This window comes from Poeciliopsis prolifica, unplaced genomic scaffold (genome assembly GCF_027474105.1).
Source record: "Poeciliopsis prolifica strain line A6 unplaced genomic scaffold, Auburn_PproV2 SCAFFOLD030, whole genome shotgun sequence".
In the NCBI taxonomy this organism is placed as follows: Eukaryota; Metazoa; Chordata; class Actinopteri; order Cyprinodontiformes; family Poeciliidae; genus Poeciliopsis; species Poeciliopsis prolifica.
In genome coordinates this window covers 1,208,477-1,227,323 of record NW_026562405.1, presented here as the reverse complement: position 1 = coordinate 1,227,323, position 18,847 = coordinate 1,208,477, and the positions used below count along the sequence as shown (strand labels likewise).

General features: G+C 37.2%; 1 protein-coding gene across 1 annotated transcript in view; it reads right to left on the bottom strand.

Moving 5' to 3' along the window:
- igsf21a (immunoglobin superfamily, member 21a) overlaps positions 1-18,847 on the bottom strand; it is a 164,812-nt gene that overhangs the window by 71,689 nt on the left and 74,276 nt on the right. Inside the window, exon 4 of the mRNA XM_055050398.1 lies at positions 3,092-3,213. Coding sequence (XP_054906373.1) covers positions 3,092-3,213 — 122 coding nt within the window. The remainder of the gene's footprint in view (positions 1-3,091; positions 3,214-18,847) is intronic.

The following is an 18,847-nucleotide window of genomic DNA, read 5'->3' as shown; positions in this document are numbered from 1 at the left end:
ATATTTGTTTTTTAATCATCATCAATCTATAAAGCGCCAGCTGCAAAAACATTCACTGCAGCCATAACTATGATGCATGTCAAAAAAATAAGGCTCTTCTTTTTTCAGAAAGATGAAACAGGAAAGTCAGCGTATAATTTACTTTTGAGAATATTACCATTTTTATTACATTTTGTTCTATTCAACAAGAAAAGGTATTAACTTGTCTCTATTGTCAAACACAACACCCCCTACTGCAAAATCAGCTTTGAATTGATACAGTTTGTTTGCTTCTCAGCTCTGTAATAATCATAACAGAAACGTTCTGCACTAAAAAAACAAGTGTGGATAAATCTCAGCAGAATAGACCATTCTAGTGTAAAAGTGAATGAGGATATTTTGTTTTGGAATTGTAACCAAAATGTAATTTTATGTATATAGACAATTAAATGACTTCCAACAGTAATGAAGTAAAATAATAAGTGTCCTTTAACAAACTATTGTGGAAAAAAAATGGAACAAATAAAGCAGAAATTTGATCTGCATTGACTATGGGTGTGTTAAATTAAAACAAAAGTTACATTTCTGCTATAAAATTGATGTGTTCTTGGGAAAAAATGGGGAAGAAAAAGATTGTTGTCCAAGTACAGGGAGATTTTATGGAGATCAGGAGAATAAAATATCATTGACATAAAGAAAGGGACATAGGAATGTTTCATTGCTATTAAGAGACAGGGAAAAGGATGCTATTTGCATAAAAAAAACTAACCATCTCACCCACACACAAACACCTACCCATGTGCTTTTAAAAACATTTATATCTTGCGTAAATATCAATCTGACACTTGCCCTGCATGTGCCATATTCTTATTTTACAACAATTTCAAATATCTTTAAAAGAAGAAAATACAACCCTTGCTTGTTTGAACTTGAACACCAGACATCTTTTAGACTTCAGTTACATGCAAGGAATGTTTCCTGCCACTTTGTTATCTCTCAAGGACTAATCTATGTATTTACACTTGAATCACAGCTGCTTCCAGTTATGCAAAATAATGCTAAGAAAATGGGAGATTGATGTCAAAGTGAAAGCCAGCATTTATGTCGTGCCAAAAGGGACAAAATCTTACTAAATCATTAATTAAATGTACCATAAAATAAATACATTTTTAACTCAATGCTTAAATAATTTATTCATTTATTAAGTATGCCATTAAATAATTGAAATGCAAACTTTTAATAGCTGATACAGATCAACAATTAAATGTGCATTTAATTTTTTCATGGTTTCTATTCCTGCAGTGTCAGCATGAAATAATTGTATCTTTCAAACTCGCCCATCAAAGTCAAAAGGCAGGACCATGGGAGGGATAACACCGATCAGTGTCGGTTCTCTGTATGAACCCACACGCCTCTAAGTCCAGACACTTTCATGACATAAATTTCCCAACTGTTAGACAATAAAGGATATTAGTATTCTGTTCCACTAGTTTGTCCTGATTCTTTGAAAATCATGGCAGCCCTTGTAATAGCGGATTTTTAATGAGCTTTCCTGTGAGTTCGTTGGAGAGATTCAACAATTAGCGGACAACACAGAAGCAAGAGATTGTCATCCACACTATGTGGTAAAAAGTCAAAGACTTGAGTGAATGCCACAAAGCTCAAGTTGGCTTCAGGCTACCGAATATATTGCGGTTTAACACATCAATGTTAGCTCTGCCCATAACCCGTCAACTTGGTGGGCGAGTGTGACCGAAAAAAATCAAACCATGGTGACAATGCAGGAACGGGAACCATGAAATAATTGAATACACATTTATTTAATTATCTGCATTGGCTATTGTAAGTTTTCATTTTATTGATTTAACAACATATTTACTAAATAAATAAATAATTGTCTATTGAATAAATTATTAAGACATTTAATTAAACATTTATTTACTTCATGGTACATTTAATGATTTAATGATGTGTTTCTTAATTTATTTAATTCCATCCAATCAGGACCTTTGAGGCTGTTCAAAAACACACATGCACATAATTGTACTAATAAACACAGCTACATTCTTTATTTTCTGTAGTAGGCTAAATACCTGTTGTGAGTAAATCTTGTTTTGTTTTTTTTTTCTTTGTAGGTATATAACTCAAACCCTGTGTCCCCATAAGTATGCAGGTGCAGGTAGAATCCAGCTGATATTTTGAGAGTTTTCTCTCACTTTACTACCCATGTGCTGTGGTGTGGGGGTGATGTCATTTTTTTGTGTGCAGTCATGTTTCCATGTTTCTAAGTGTGTACACCATTCTGTTTCAGTGCTGCTTACTCTCCCAAAGGGACTGTAGGATTGTCCAGATAAATCATCTTCTGTTGGGCAGCCAAACCACACAGAAGATCGGGGGAAAAAATGCAAGTAAGGAACACAATGTGGGGAAAAAAGTTTAATGAAGTTCAAATGATAAAAATGGGATCATTATGGAAGAATGCAAACTACAACATATTCTAGGTTTGAATGTTGTAGCTAAAATGAAAAGCTAAATTTTCCTTGTTCTTACTGCTGTTTCTGATCACAACTGCCAAAGCAACAGTAGAGCCAGAATTATGTGTGAGGGGAGATGGATTGCCAGCTATATTTTTGACCCCGTGGGTAAAAGGAACAGGACTGAACTGTTGCTTCTTGGCTTCTTGACCCCTCCGACTGTTCTCCGTTTTTCTACTTCTCCTCTACTTGCAGTCAGTTTATGTTATCTATCTATTTAACCACAAATACTTACAGTAATAGACAGCTGTCGCAGGTGTTTATCTCAATACTACTGTGCTAAAGATGGGTAAGATTTCTCTACTTTGGTTGAAAAAAGGACTTTTCAGACTAGATTTTAACAAAGCCTTTTACAACTGTCATTTCTCCAAACATGAGAAATAACACAGTGTTTATGGTCTTCTACACTAATACACTAACTCTATTGTCATGTCATTGCAGACTGGCAGACTGCAGATGATGAGAAGGGAAGCTGTGCATTTGTAATCCCTGTATCAGATATGTTTAAATATGTAATGAGAAGCAAGAATAACATTGAGTAAAAACGCTTTTTGCTTTAAGTTAAAAGTGAGACTCACCGGACGGTTGATTGATACACGAGATCTTCACGCCTGCGGTAGTCTTCCATATGAGAGTAATTTGTATTAAACATGGCATCATAGGTGAAGATTTTCTGCTTGATTGTACCTCCATCTGTGACCTGTACAGAATAGAAAACCCATTATCAGAGCCGTAGGTATCCATAAAAGCCATATGAATACTTTTATTTCTTAGTCTGCAGACCAGTTTGCACTCTGCTTTCTTTTGTATATTAGAAGCAGACACACTGATATAACACATTCTAATAGTAACCAAGGTAAAACATCAAAACCCTGCTGATATGGTAACATCACAGAGAAGGTCTCTCATCCCCCCACCAGTCTATGTCCAGAAACATGGCTAAAATATAATGAGGACTGACACAGTGCAGTGTTCTGTATGTGTCAAACCTTGAAGCAGTCTGCGTTCCACAGATGTAATGGCATGTAACAAGATTCTACAGAGGTGGATGTTCAAAACACTGGTCTCATCTCTTCCTTTTTTAAGCATTGTATCTGATGAGAGAAGTTTTTCTTCCCTTTCTAATATTCAAAGGAGTGCTTAAGTCACTTAGCATTTGAATGAATAAGATTTCTCCTCTCCCCAGAAGCTTCAACATCCATAAAGGAAAACTAGTGACAGGATTTTAATGGAGCCACTAACACTGCTTTGAAGATGAAAATTGTTGGTGGGCCAGGGATTCCTTATTTGATGCTGTCGTTCTGATCCAATCAAATCCCCCAAGCAGGTAAACAATGTCAAAGCATTTCAGGATTAGTCCTTCTATACATTTCCACATGAAGCATTAAAGCTAAATTGTATTTATAAAAGCGAGTGATTGTTCTCTTTGAAAGTAGGGTATCTATTATAGCTGCTTGCCTCTGAAAAACAAACCTGCTTCTTTGGCATTGCCCATGAAATATGAAACTGTATTTTAACTGTAAATTTAAATCTTGGCAAAACCATAGTGAATTCTCATGGAGCAAAGGTGTTCACAAAGCTGTTTTTCTGACTGTTTTCTTCATCTGTTTTGCCCCTTCTAGTTGTTTTTATTCTATGCTGGATTCAGAAAGCAGATCTAGGTAAAAATGCACAATACAGGGGCAAACATACAAAATCAGGTGATAGTTGTGCTCCATTTAGCCAGAAACATAGTATATATAGTAGCGAACCACAAAGAAAGAAATGTTTTGTTTGTTCAGAGTCAACATTTTCCGTATAAATCTAAAATCTAAATCACTGTTTTGCAATTATAGAAGAATAAAAACTTTGACAAAACACCTACTGTATTTTCCGGAGTATATAGCGCACCTCACTATAAGCCGCAACTATAAAGTAAAAACAACAACAAAAAAACACTGGAAATATACACATATATGCCGCACCCATCAAGCACAGTGTGCTGCTGGTGCTCACGCATTTAGAAATGAACACATTGGCAGATCATAAAAGAAGTGACATGGAGCTATTTCGGCTTTCATTTCATAGTAGTTGTTAATGATAAAACAATAATTTATTTAGTTGGGTTATTTTTTTTCCTAATTGTCTTTTTTTTTATTTATGGTTCAAAGTGTGGGAAAACAGTACCGTAAAATACAGTGCTTCTGAGCACTAAAATACATACTGCTGTATAAGCCTCGCCAAGCTGGACAGAAATTCCTCCATGCATCTCTGCTGTTTGGTACACATAAATCTTCTTCACACAGCTAAATTATTTGTGCTCTGTTTATTAACATCTACATATGAAGCATCACCTCCAAAGTCTTAAGGTTATGATTCTATAATTAAAATGGAGAGACACAATTTTAAGCACAATTAAGATAATTTATTCGATTAGAATAATTACTGGCAAAGATAACAAACAAGTCTCAGAGTCGAGAATGAATTGTGCTTTCTGCAACATCCCTGTACATTTTTTTTTATAAATCTAACCTGGCAGCAGCACATATTTTTTCTCATTTTTTTCAAAATTTACTACCAATTGTTTGCCCCCTGCAAACAATTTTTTCCCTAGATCTGCATCACACAATCTTCAAAAACGGCAAACATTTTGGTCTAGCTGTAAGTCACATAAATTAATCACATAAATTAAAAACACACACAATCACGCATACACACGCAGGTGAGCTTTCCTTAAGTGCATGCATATGACCTAATTACAATATGAGTAAGCTGCATAAATGCACAAATCTGCCCAATGCATAGTGTAGCTATTTTAGGTGCAGTTCTACCTTTGCATTTTGTTTCATATGTATACAAAAATCTTAGACATGTTGACATTTAGGACCTGCAAGTACTTTTGTGAAAGTGTTCCTCAGTTTCGATATACATCAGCAATGTAAAATCCAAGAAAGTATGTATTTTTATTTTGAGAGGAAACATAACAAGCAAAACGAATTTGAAAAATTTTGTTTGATAATTACCCAAACTTGAGCAATTACTCCATTTACCACAGTGATCATTTCAGAAACCTCCTCAAAATAACCAGTAATCATTCAAGCAACAGGTGGATCATATTTTGTTAAGCTGCTCACATACAATACAAAACATTGGTTTTCTAAAGCATCCAGAATATAAAACTGTGTGTGTGTGCATGTATGTATTTAGACAGCCTCAGACAGTTCTTCTGCAAAGTATCTTCTCATCATCTATACCCCTTTAATCTTTTAATGGTTTTACCTCTTAATAAAGACTGACCTATAAACTTATGTGTAATAAATCTGAAAGAATCTGCACATCACTGAATATCTCCCCAAGAGAACCTGGTTGCGGTAAAAAGCTCTGAGTAAGAAAAATAAAACACAAAAGGAGAAAAAGAGGGTGTGAAAAAAGAGACCGAAACAGTGCCAAAATGGCTGTACAAGTGGGAGATGAAATATCTTTTGATTGCAGAAAAGCACTGTTAGGGAAGGAAAGCTTAGCAACAACTGCATTGTTGAATTCAACCCATGTAATGCATATAAGGAATACAGACACCAATCCTCCCCTGTGCTTGGCCATCTGGAGATATCAAAAGGCAAGCGTGAATGGCAGAGAATTAGCCACCCTTTCCTTGTTGGCTTTGTGGCAGAGAGTGGATGTTGGCAAAGGGAATAGTTGTGAGGCAAAAGAAAGGACCATGACAGGTAGCTGACAATGGGGTGGCTTTCAAGATACTCAAAACAGGATGCCATGCTTGTCCAGGTCTTTAAAGATGGCTGGTTCTCTCAGCAGTTAACTTGCAACGTTCCTAGCCGTCCAGGAAAACTGCTCTTATAACGATGGCTCCTATTATTGGGGTCGCATTAGGAATGGGACTCAGGGGTTAAATAAAGAAATCCTCTTCATGGGGTCTGGGCCAGGCCTATTTATATGTTGCATGCAGCAGCCAGTGAGGAAATACAGCTTACACACTGCAAGCATGCTAGAACAGATTTGATCTGAATCCTACTCTGTGGTTTTAAACAAAGCCAAGAAAATAACATGGCTTAACACATAATTTTCAGAGAAGTTAAGAAGACAGTAAATGTAATATTTATTCTATTTCTAAAAAATATGTGTGTCTGAAGACAAGGATAACTGAGTAAAAACAAAATGCAGTTTTCAAAAGATGAATACATCTATTTATTCGAGGGGGAAAAAAAATAATTCAAACCAACTTGATCCTATATCCAGCTTCATCCTGGCAAACGCTAACAAAAAAATATGTTATGCAAACACACCAGTCGAAATATTCTGATCAGATTCAGTTCAATTGGAATTAATTTGTGATCTGTATGAGAGGAGTGGTTTATGCTGATGTAAACACTTATAATGATCATGTCAGTCTGACTGTGGCAAATTAACCTGACTGCACACGTGAGCCCAACGTCAATGTGACATATTTCTGTCTGCAGTGGCTAGACGTTATTTGAGGGAAGCAAAACCAATCTGTTGGTCTCTCATCCTGAAATGCTTCTAGACCAACAGCATACGTTACTTGGGTTGTAGCTTAACTAGGGAGTGAGTAACATCTTAGCCATGATTAGAGCCTGCATGGTTCATTCTGGACAGAAGACATAATAATCACACAACTGCATTTGTTTATTTTTACATTCAGCACAGACTGAAGTACACTTTCTTTTTATGATGTTTTTATTAAAACACCATGAGTTGCCATTTCCATTCATATTAATAAGTACACATAATGACAGAACAATAATTAATTTAAAGAAATCAGTTGCAAGTCATTCTTTAGTCTGCCATTGAATCTTTTGACAAGATAATGGTCCAAAGTACAACTGCTGGTTGGTCATAAACCTATGGAAGGACACAAAATATGTGCTGTGGAGTACCTCTCAAGGAGCCTAGTTCTCACTCCCATTGACAATGTGTGGTGGGTGATAAGGTCAATGTTCAAACAATCTAGATGAGCTGGAACCTTTTTGCCATGGAAGAGGTAGCTTGTACACCTCAAGAGACATTTTACAATCTGGTAAAGAACTACAGAGGGAGGCTGTTGTCAGTTGCAAGACAGAGAGCCCACTCCATTGACCATTAAATATCATGAAGGATAATCATTTTTAGCCTGTCAGTTTTAAAATAACCATCAATCAAATATTGTGGAGATTTTGTCTTTGCATTGAACTGCTTTTATCATGGTAATTTCTATGGCAATATCAAAAATTCTGCATGATTTCATCATGGGGGGCACTGATTCTGACTTTAACTATATGTACCCCTTAACCAATAACTGGCTGTGACACTCCTGTATTACTTATTTATTTGGAAAATCCAAGTAAAAAAGTCCTGGTGTTGATCCTGTTCTTTTCTTTATTTTCCCAAAGATTCAATTATAAATGTATGCATATAAAGTAGATCCTTTGAAGGGCAATAGTGCTCAAAATACCAAAAGTATGATCAAATATTTCTCCAACCTACGTGGAGATGAAATGCAATATACATTTTTTAACAGAAAATGTATATTGTATTATGATAATCTGCTTTTACTTTTATTACTTGTACAGCGAGGCAGTGGGGTGACTAAATGCAATTGCACAGTTAATTGAATGGGTGGAAACAGTAAAAGTTTTTTAGATGTGTTCATCCAGATGGTATCAAATTACAAGTAAACAATAAAAAAATAACATCCTTATACTACAATGTCATACAAAAAGACAATGGGCATTTGGTGAAAGGCACAGTGCCTTTTCATAGTTAGAAGTCTTTATGCCTTTAAGCTACTTTCACAAAATGCATACAATAGCACTGCACAGTAAGAGTTGGAAAAGTATCTAGTGTATGAGAGACAAGAGTGCTAAAGTACAGCAATAATGTGCAATGCCTGTGTAAGTATAAGAGGTGAAATTTCCTCCTACTGCTTTTATAGAGTACAGAGCAAAATATTAGGGGCAAGGCAAAATACCTAAAGAAAGTGTAATACTAACCAATTTAATATGCAATGGGATAAGAGGGCACCACGCATTAGGTTTATTAGTCTGCAGCACTTACAGTTGTCAAATGTAAGAAGGAGGGATGCTTAGGTATTGATACGACATGTCTGCTAACTGAGATGGTCCACACATGATTGCTACATTTATGAAAGCAGATTCACTATGCAACATTGGTGGTTCTGGCTCTTAACCTGTGAGTTTACAGCTCAGCACGTTGTGCTCTCCTACCGACTGCTGAGTGACAGAGGACATGGTTAAAGGGATTTCATGCTTCGAATGACAGGTTCCCTTCCTCTATCTGTCTACACTGCTTTGTGTTGAAGCACAGCTAATTCAGGCTAGGCCACAACTGATGATGCAAACATGTACAATACCTTTGATTCTTTGTCTAGCTCATCATGCAATGTCATGTTTATTTAAATACATAAATATACATTAGAGGCATATTTAGCAATCCATTTAAAGAAAAAAGGTGATAACAGTACTTAATTAGGTCTGCAACTTAACATTTATACAAATTTTGCAACGTTGACCATGGAATTTTGCTAGACTCTCATGTTTTTTAGGATCTCAGAGCAATCAGCATACAGATTGGTACCAAAACAGTTACGGTAACCTACAGATTTTTGGTTCTGAAAAATGCCTAAATTATAGATACACTTAATTTTAATAGCATTGTTTCCAGTTAATTTATTTATATCAAAAATATTTACCAGTATATATCTTTATGAAGAGAAATGAATGTTGGTGTTCACAGCAAATGCTGGCTAAATGTGCATAAAAAATTAACCGCTGCAAAGTCTAGAGAAGAATGCTTGGGAAATGCAAGATCACAAGATAAACCAGTGATGAAAAGGATGAAAGGTGTCATGTAAAACACTGTAGTTATAAACTTCCAAAATTATTTTTTTCTTCGTCTATTGCTCTCTCACTTAGTCTACCTTACCCAACACTCCTACTATGACACTAGGACAAAGAAATTGCCTAATAGGTTTCGGTCTTTGTAGATTGGTGTGGTGCGATAGGTGTGACGTGATCTTTTTCGATTGACTCCGCATTTGCTCTGGCGTCCGGCAAAAATAGACTCTGCTCTAATGATGCCAGATGGCAGTGCGACAAAATGCGCCTTGGAGGCAGTGTAAATGCTCTCATTGACTATAATGGGTGTGCAATTGCTGTGGAATCAGTTCCGTGGCGGAGTGGAGCGGAGACACAAGCAGTGTAAATTGGGGGTCGGAAGCATGAGTGACAAGACCCTATGCTATTCCATAAGGACAAAAATTAACTGTTTTACAATTAAAAAGTTTTTGTGGTATTTTCGTCATTTTAGTTTAATATTATTGTTTACAATACATTTCCTATTATACAGCAACATTCAGTAAATTGCAATATGCGTTTAGAAAGGCTCATTGCTCATGTTGAAAAATCGACAACCCTTAAGAAGGTAGCAAACATACTTTTCATAAAAGTTACAATAATACTGTAATAAAAAATAGGTCTGGTGTAATATTATAATTGTAAATGTCATATTTTCATTACGTCTAGTTAATACAAGCAAGGAGGGGCAAATGTCTTGGCAAGGACATGACAAAGACACACGATGCAGGATTTAGCGCTAGCCATCAGGACAAACTCCGACTTCAAGAGTCACAGTACCCCCAAGAAAACATTTTAACCAATTTTGAAAAAAGGAGCGAACTATAGATGCATTGCTGAAAACTAGGTTTGATTGGATGATTGGATTGAAATGTCTTTTCTTGTTAAGTGCCTTGAGATGACATGTTGTGAAACTACATAAATACACTTAATTGAAACTTAATAAAATTGGCTGAATTAGTTAGCTAGCTAGTGCTAAGTGGAGTCTGACGTCTTTTTCCCAAACACTGATGAGCTGGTATATGCACATTGGGTGGACGCTCATCTTGGACAGCTGCACCTATTTATCATGTTGACCATGTTTGTGCACATGTGAACATTACAAACTAAGCATATGAAAAAAAAAAAAAGTTGCTTTTAATTTTGAGTACGGTTAGATACAGTGTGCCCACTTGCTACCCCAGTCAGCTCTGCCTCGATGCAAATACATGGTTTTAAGTCACAGGTTATCAGGCCAAATTAATTCCTTTGAAATATATTCCAATGAAATTTCAAGGAAAAATTACTGCAGCCCATTTTTGACCTACTTATAGAAGATCGGGGTTGCATTGGGAAAATGTTATTGGTGTAAAATCCATTAGTGGTAAGATAGCATTTTAAATGGTACAATATCAATCCCAATTTAAGGAATAGCTGGAATATAAAATGAAAATTCTTTTTTGATAAACAAATATAACAAAAATACAACCTCACCAGGTCATCTAAAATATAATTTTCAGTTTCTTGTTGCAAGCTGAACTAGGTAGTTACTGGGAAAAACATTAAAAAAACTAAACTGTTTTGTTGAATGTCTGTTTTGCTAATTTCAGATGAAGAGCATGGCAAGGACAGAACATTTTGCCCAGTATACAGTACTATGCACATTATTTTTGACTAGGAGTTTTTACAATTATATAGGGGATGTCTGCAGTTTTTAACAAGTTTTCAATTAATGCTATTGTTTGTGTTCCCACACAAGAAAAGAATGTCAGCACCATCATAACATATATTTTCAGCAGTGTTATCAGCGTCGCTCTGCTGTCAGGCATTTTGATTCCAACATTTCAGAGCACAAACAGCATGTGATTGGCTGCTGCCCGATATGACAGATTACATACAAGGATTAAAGCAGAGCTTCATGAAAACTAACAAGAATAGACCATCTGCACTCAGCTGTTCCCAGAAGGTTGCAGGTTGAGGGTCATGCAGTGGCGGGCTGAAATTCAGACAGTTAAGTGTCATGCAAGCATGTTATCTAAAAGCATCTAAGATGCAGTCTTACAAAGATAGTTATTATGGCTGTCATTTCTTGGGAGACAGGCTGTCTGTGGGCTGACCTATTGGTTTTGAGATCACACCAGTTCACATTTGTAGGAGACAAGAGTTCTAAACTATATTGCTTATATTCTAAAGCTAATGTATGCAGCAACAAAACAGTGTATTTCAAAACAATTTAAAGAAAACATAAATTATAAACGTTGATGTAAAGATTCTACGCTACCAACCTAAACAGTTAATACAAAGGGGCCAAAAAATAATTGCAATGTAATTGAAGAGGAAAAGAGCAAAGCCTTTCAGTCGGTATTGGCCAAGCTTTGAAATATTGAGCAATAAAATTTGGAGCAAGAGGAATGTTTAAGGCATTTTATGGCTGGAAAAGATATCCAGATAACCACCCACCATTCTTTGTAGTGGTGTCTGGTTGTTTAAGGTGCATGCAATATCTAGTTAACCTAGATGACAGCTTCTTTACAATTAGGCTTGCATATTACATCACAGTCATACATTAGCAATGGGGTAAAACATCCAACTTGGGCAAACATTCCTTTCTCAATAGCTGGAGGTCCAGATCTTCTGTATGAACCAAATTAATTAGACAATCTGTTCATGAACAAATGAGTCAAAACAAGCCTGGCTCAAGAATATTTAATAGCTTTTTTCTTATCATTTTGTTGATCTGCCCAAGTGACCTGGCTTGTTACTAAGGTGAGACCCAACTATTAAACAAATTAGAAAAGTGGAAAAAAAAGTCAGACTGTAAAATTTACCCAAAATCTCTAGTATGGTACAACTTTTGTATGTCCTCTGTATTATCACCTCTCTAAATCCTAAAAACAGATTTTCTGGTTCTGTCTACATAATTTGGTATGCTGAATGTGAAATAACATCTCGTTATCGGATGCCAACGTAGGACACTTTATGAGGTCCCAATATAGAAACATATTTTTGCATATTTTTTTTTCTGAGGATGGAAAAATAACTGCACAAAAATCACCAGTGTTTTTTGTGCTGTTGGCAATAGTAAGACAAAGTCACAAGTCAAAACAAATTAATTTAGGTAAAAAAAATATAAAAATATTACACTGGTAATGAAGGCATTACAGAAAAAGTTGGCTAAAATGAATATATTTATAAATACTTTTGACGACTCTAGGCTCAAATTACCCCAAGCAACTCTGTCTGTTGCTGCAGCTTGTTGCCAATATGCAAATGACATAATTCCAACCAATGAGGATGACTGCACTTAGCGCTAAGAATCTACAGCGTCAAAGTCCATCTTTTAAGCTTGAAATGTAGGCTGCATGGAAGCATGCAATTTGACTGCTGAAGATGTGAGTTGAATCTATACTTGTGTGTTGCTGGCTACCCTGTCTAACACTGTCTTACTCACTTAGACTGACTCGCAGCTGTGTATCACATAATAATTACTGGACTTCTCATTGCTCATGAGCAGCTCCAGTGACAGCATGCAGCTGAGGACTGTGCCAAATCTTTCTAACCAGGTTTCCCAGGCTGTTTTATGAGGTCAGTAAATTTTATCATCCTGATTCTATAGGTTGAATTTTATTAAATAGAAATGCATATATAAAACAACATTAAAATGTATATTTAACAAATACAATATTAAGCACACGCACACACATAGTGCATGATAGTTGGTTCATTTTGCTTCTAATAAAAAGTTCACATAGCTGATGTCACTGCGTCCCTGTATGGTTCTGTATTGAATAAATTTAATTTAGATTTTTTTGTGGATCTTGATAATAAAGTGTGAGACATGTTATGGGAATGTGGTCATTTGTGTAAAACAAATGATCCTACGTTTTGTTGAAATCCATGGAGCGTGGGTCTGATGTGGGAATAAAATATTCATTTGTCTTTACAATGAACAGCATAGGGCTCATTTCATGCTCAAATAAAAAAAGCTAATCCTTAATGTGGCATGGACCCTTTTTCCATTTTTAATAAGACATGCTTGGATTTGAACGACCACAGCAGACACTCTTTCAAATTATTTACTCCTAATGCTTGCTTCCAGGGCATCGTTTTCTTTTCTTTCAAGTTAAGAACTAAAGAACTAAAAAATTTGTTCAGTATTAAAAGCCTCCCTTTAAAAAAAAATGGTATTCTCTTTAGTGCTAATCTTCTGTTCCACTCGCCTATTATTTTGTCCTTACATGACTGCGGCACACAAAACTTGGTAAGAGTGCCATGTCTTTAATTAATCTCTCATTTAACACAAAATAATGAGTGTTAATGCACATAAGTAAATGTATCTTTAATTTTAATGTTACAATATTAGTGTTTGTGAAACTGATGTAAATTAATGTTGTGAAAAACTTAAAATTGTCAAACATGCTGAGTGATGAGCTTCTTCTCTGATCATGCAAATATACTGCCATTGAAAGGAAACTCTTGAAAACCGCAGAGGTGAACAGTCTGACAAATGTCGCACTTCCTGATAAGACCAAAGTCCGCAGTAGTTCTGGCGGACTTGCAGCTGTGACAGATGAGATATTAATCATTTAGGATTTAAATCTGTTTGCAAGGATCAGCTTTCCTCAACAGATTTCTGTATTTCTTTTAGCTGCATAATTTCGCATCATGGCACATCTTGTGCCATACTGAACCTGAGAGGATTTTGGTGCAGAGGTTGAAGCAAAGTAGAACAAAAAAGAGTTTGAATTAATAAAGGTATTTATTAATATGTATCAGACCTGTTGTGTTTAACTCCTAAGTTTTAATTTTATGCATCAAATTAAAAATATGTGAAATATGTTAATCTTAATGTTTAGATTAAATTCTACCTTAAGACTGCTGAGCAGTGGTGTATCCAGCAAGTTTTGTAGAGGGCTAATTGGGGACCAGTGATTATCTTGGTGTGTCACCAAAAGAAAGAACTCAGGAAGGAAGCATAGGGGGGGAGTGGAATGACCTAATCTGAGTTTGTTTTGTACAGTTTTATGAGCAAAGTTACTGTCAAATGGTGGAAAATGTTTTTCAATTTGCAAAAAAAATAAAAATAATAAAAACTTTTTTTTTTTTTAATCTATTAAACAAATCATTGTCTCAATACTTACAATAAAGATGTAAATATCATTGTAAAGATTTGTGGTCTCAAGTTTTACCCCAACAGATTCAAATCAGGTGCTAATCAGATACTTCAGCGATAAGCAGTAGGTAATCACCTAAAAAACTGAGTACTATGAATCCTTTATCAATGCCAAAATTTGCCTATTACTTCAGACCCCTCCTAAAAGTTTTTTGTAGCTTATTTATATATTATACAGCTGTGATATAGATGTCTGATAGAGAAGTATATTTTCTAGGGGTGCACTGATTTATCAATTTTCGGAGATCTGATTTCCTTAATTGTGGGAGATTGGTGATCAGGCGATTTTTACATATAAAGATCTTATTTCAATTGGCAAATGTATAAAAACCACACTGTTCTCTTTTACTCTCCGGTGAGAAAAGTTTGACAGATCAGCCCTCCAATTCATGTCTGCACCTTTACAATTAACAATAGTGACCTCACTGTTGCCAATACAACAATACCATGAGTAGAAGAAATCTAACAAATGGGAGAGAAAAAGGGAAATAAAACATAACATGTCCATCAGCAGGATATACTGTGTACACAGCAAGTAAATTATTTGCTTAAGTTGTGTTAATGAATCTGTGCTACATCAATATATAACCCAACACAAAGTCTAGAATTTATACCAGTATACACAGACTCTTGCAAGCCTGAGATAAAATTGCCTCAAGGCATTTGAATAAAATATTATCGCTCATAAAAAGTAATATTAGCAGTAATAATTATAATATAAAATTACTGTCCTGTGGGAATGTTGACACCAGCAGTGTTGACATGAAACAGTCTCCAAAGTGATAACAGTTAATTTTCCGGTGCAGCACATTGGTTCCGAATTTCCCTGGTGTGGTGTCAAACAGCAGAAATACTTCTGGGGTGAGATAACTGACCCTCAAAAAATGAGGCAGAAAAAAAAAGTCTCTCACATGGTGTACTGGCTGCTTGCACGATTCAGCTTGATAGTCAAGGTTTCACTCCTGCGCAACATTAAACTAGACAGATGTCTTGCCGCAAAGTTGTTAAATAGTCAAACAACTAAGCAATTAATTTTGACTTAATATCATTTATATTATATCCCTATGTTTACAGAGTTTAAAAATGTTTTTTCTTGTATCAACAAGGAAATGGTTTAAGGCAAGAGAGTGATATACACATTGCAATAATTTTTTTTCCATCTTAGAAAGATGATTTGATTCAACATTTAAGTTGAAAGACTAAAACAGGTTGGCTTATAGCAGGGCCCGGTCGGAACTGAAAAAAGGAATTAAGCAGGCCAAGCTCCAGTACAAACAGCAGATTGAGGAACACTTCATCAACAACAACCCCCAAAGCATGTGGAGAGGCATCAGGACCATGACGGACTACAAACACAGCACTCATCTGACCAGCCGCGACCCCACCCTGCCTGACACCTTAAACAGCTTCTTTGCCCGCTTTGACACAGTGGGCAGCAGAGAAGCTGTACATCTACCCCGACTGGAAGAGCATACCAGCCTCTCGTCCTGCAGCAGCACCAGGTGACGTCCACCTGAGGAGGATCAACACCCACAAAGCTACAGGACCGGACAAGGTGTCAGGCCAGACGCTGAAAACGTGCGCCGACCAGCTGGCAGGAGTGTTTCTGGACATTTTCAATCTGTCCCTACAGTTCACCATGGTTCCTGAGTGTCTCAAGTCTTCCACCATCATCCCTGTACCGAAGAAGACGACCATCACCAGCCTGAACGATTACCGGCCCGTCGCTCTGACCCCGGTGATCATGAAGTGCTTTGAGAGGATTCTTCTGAGGTACATCAGACACTTCATCGCCTACAGAGCGAACCGGTCAACAGAGGATGCTGTCTCCATCACTCTGCACACAGCCCTGTCCCATCTGCAGCATCCCAACACCTACGTCAGGATGCTATTTGTAGACTTCAGCTCAGCATTTAACACCGTCATCCCAGACAAGCTGGTGCTGAAGCTACTCAAGGTGGGGCTGCCTGCTTCACTGTGCCACTGGATCAGAGACTTCCTCACCAACAGGCCTCAGGTGGTGAGAATAGGTGGCTCAACATCGTCCCCACTGGTCCTCAACACAGGCACACCGCAGGGCTGTGTTCTCAGCCCAGCTCTCTTCACCCTGTTTACACACGACTGCGTTGCCATCCACCCCACCAACACAGTCGTCAAGTTCGCGGACGACACAACAGTAGTGGGTCTCATTTCAGACAACAACGAGACCCCCTACAGAGAGGAGATTCTGCAGCTCACTCAGTGGTGTTCAGCCAATAACTTGGTGCTGAACACAGGGAAGACCAAGGAGGTCATCGTGGACTACAGAAGGTCCAGGAGGACGGGTCACACTCCCCTTCTCATAGATGGAGAAGAGGTGGAGCGTGTGGACAACATCAAGTTCCTGGGCCTCCACATCACGTCTGACCTCTCCTGGAATACCAACACCTCCCACCTGGTGAAGAAAGCACAACAAAGGCTCTTCTTCCTCAGGAAACTGAGACGGGCTGGACTTTCCTCACGGCTGCTCGTGAACTTTTACAGGGCGACGATCGAGAGCGTCCTCTGCCTCAACGTGACTGTGTGGTACGGTAGCTGCACAGCACTGGAGAGGAAACAACTGACACGGGTGGTGAGAACAGCACAAGGCATTGTGGGATGCCCCCTCCCGGACCTGGACTCTATTTACATAGGCCGGGTCAAGAAGAGAGCTGGATCCATAGCCATGGATTCCAGCCACCCGGGCCACAGACTGTTTGTGCCGCTGCCATCAGGCAAGCGGTACAGGAATATACGGACTACAACAAACAGACTGAGAAACAGTTTCTTCCCCACAGCCGTCAGAGCCATTACTCCCTGCCGCCCCCTCCCACACATATCATAACCTCACATACACCCCCCCCCCACACACCCCAACCCCCCACAGCCATATTGTTCTGCACTTGCACTGTCACATCATCTGCACTTTACCATAATTGGACCTGCTGCTTCTTCTTTGGTGTGGTTGAGTGCCTTAGTTAATTTTAGTTGTATATATTATTATTATTGTGTGTTTGTTTATTTAATATTGTATTTTTTGACTTTTTGCACGGGAGTTGCAATAGAAATTTCGTTGAATCCTGTTCAATGACAATAAATGCTATTCTATTCTATTCTATTCTATTCTATTCTAAGGCTTAAAATGCAGAGTGACAAATTTTGTTTTTATGTTGTTTTAAATTCACTTTTATTAAAATGACCTAGTAAGCAAAGAAACCCCCAAAATGTCTTAGAAAATTAGAAATATACACAGTAACAAGGACAAAGTATTTATATATGTCACTTTATGCCGCTATTATGTCCAGCTGAAAGCCATTGTGACACCCTCCACAAGTAAGGAGAGCAGTAAAATGTCACTGTTAAAGAAGCTGGCTGTTGACAGAATACAAGCACTTCTACAGAAAGGTTGATTTAAAGGAAAAACTGTGGCTGCAAAATGGGCACAATATTAAACTTTGGAGGTGGAAAATGTAAGTTTAATTTTCTGAATTACTAATTTATTGAGATATACTTAAAACATGTCATAAAATTTGAATTGCATCATTGCTACTAATTCTCCCATGCATATCCCAATGTCTCCTCACCATCCTGCTTACATTAAAATCTCCAAACACATGAACACACACGCACACACACATTCAGGCACACACATTCATGAAGAGTGAATGTGTGTGGCACTATAATTTTCTTTACTCACTTGTTTTTGGCAAGTATGTGACTTTTTCAATGAGAAGAGAAAGCAAGTTAACTTATAATGCATCATTCATATACAAGGACATTCTTGTAGAAGTGCTTTGAAGGACATCAAAGAAAAGAAACTAAGAAAATAACTGTAATTAGTGGCCTTTAGACATTAGTAGCTATAAAGAATAGCTTTGGGAATCGAACACAGGACTCCTGCAGCCTCCATTTAGGAAAGTGGCTCAGTTCTACCACTGAGCTTCTAAAATTTATCTACTGGCCAAAGCAAAACATCCAAAAGTAGCAAGCAAAGCAGGGACCTGGGTAGCTATCTTGTTAATTCCCTTCTCAGACTGAATCAGATGAACAGGTAGAAGACATACAAACTTTTAAATTGTATGTCTTCCGCCTGTGACAGTGACTTTTTGTGTTTTGTTTTTTCCACAACTCTTTTATAATCTAATTATGTTGTTCACGACCACGGCCTTTACTTTGAAATTACAGAGCTGATGTCTCATTTCTACTTTTCAACATTTAGCAATATCTGTTCTGTTTGTGATTTTCAGAGTAAAAAGCACATCTGTTTTTGTCTCTTTTGACTTGATCTCAATGAACTT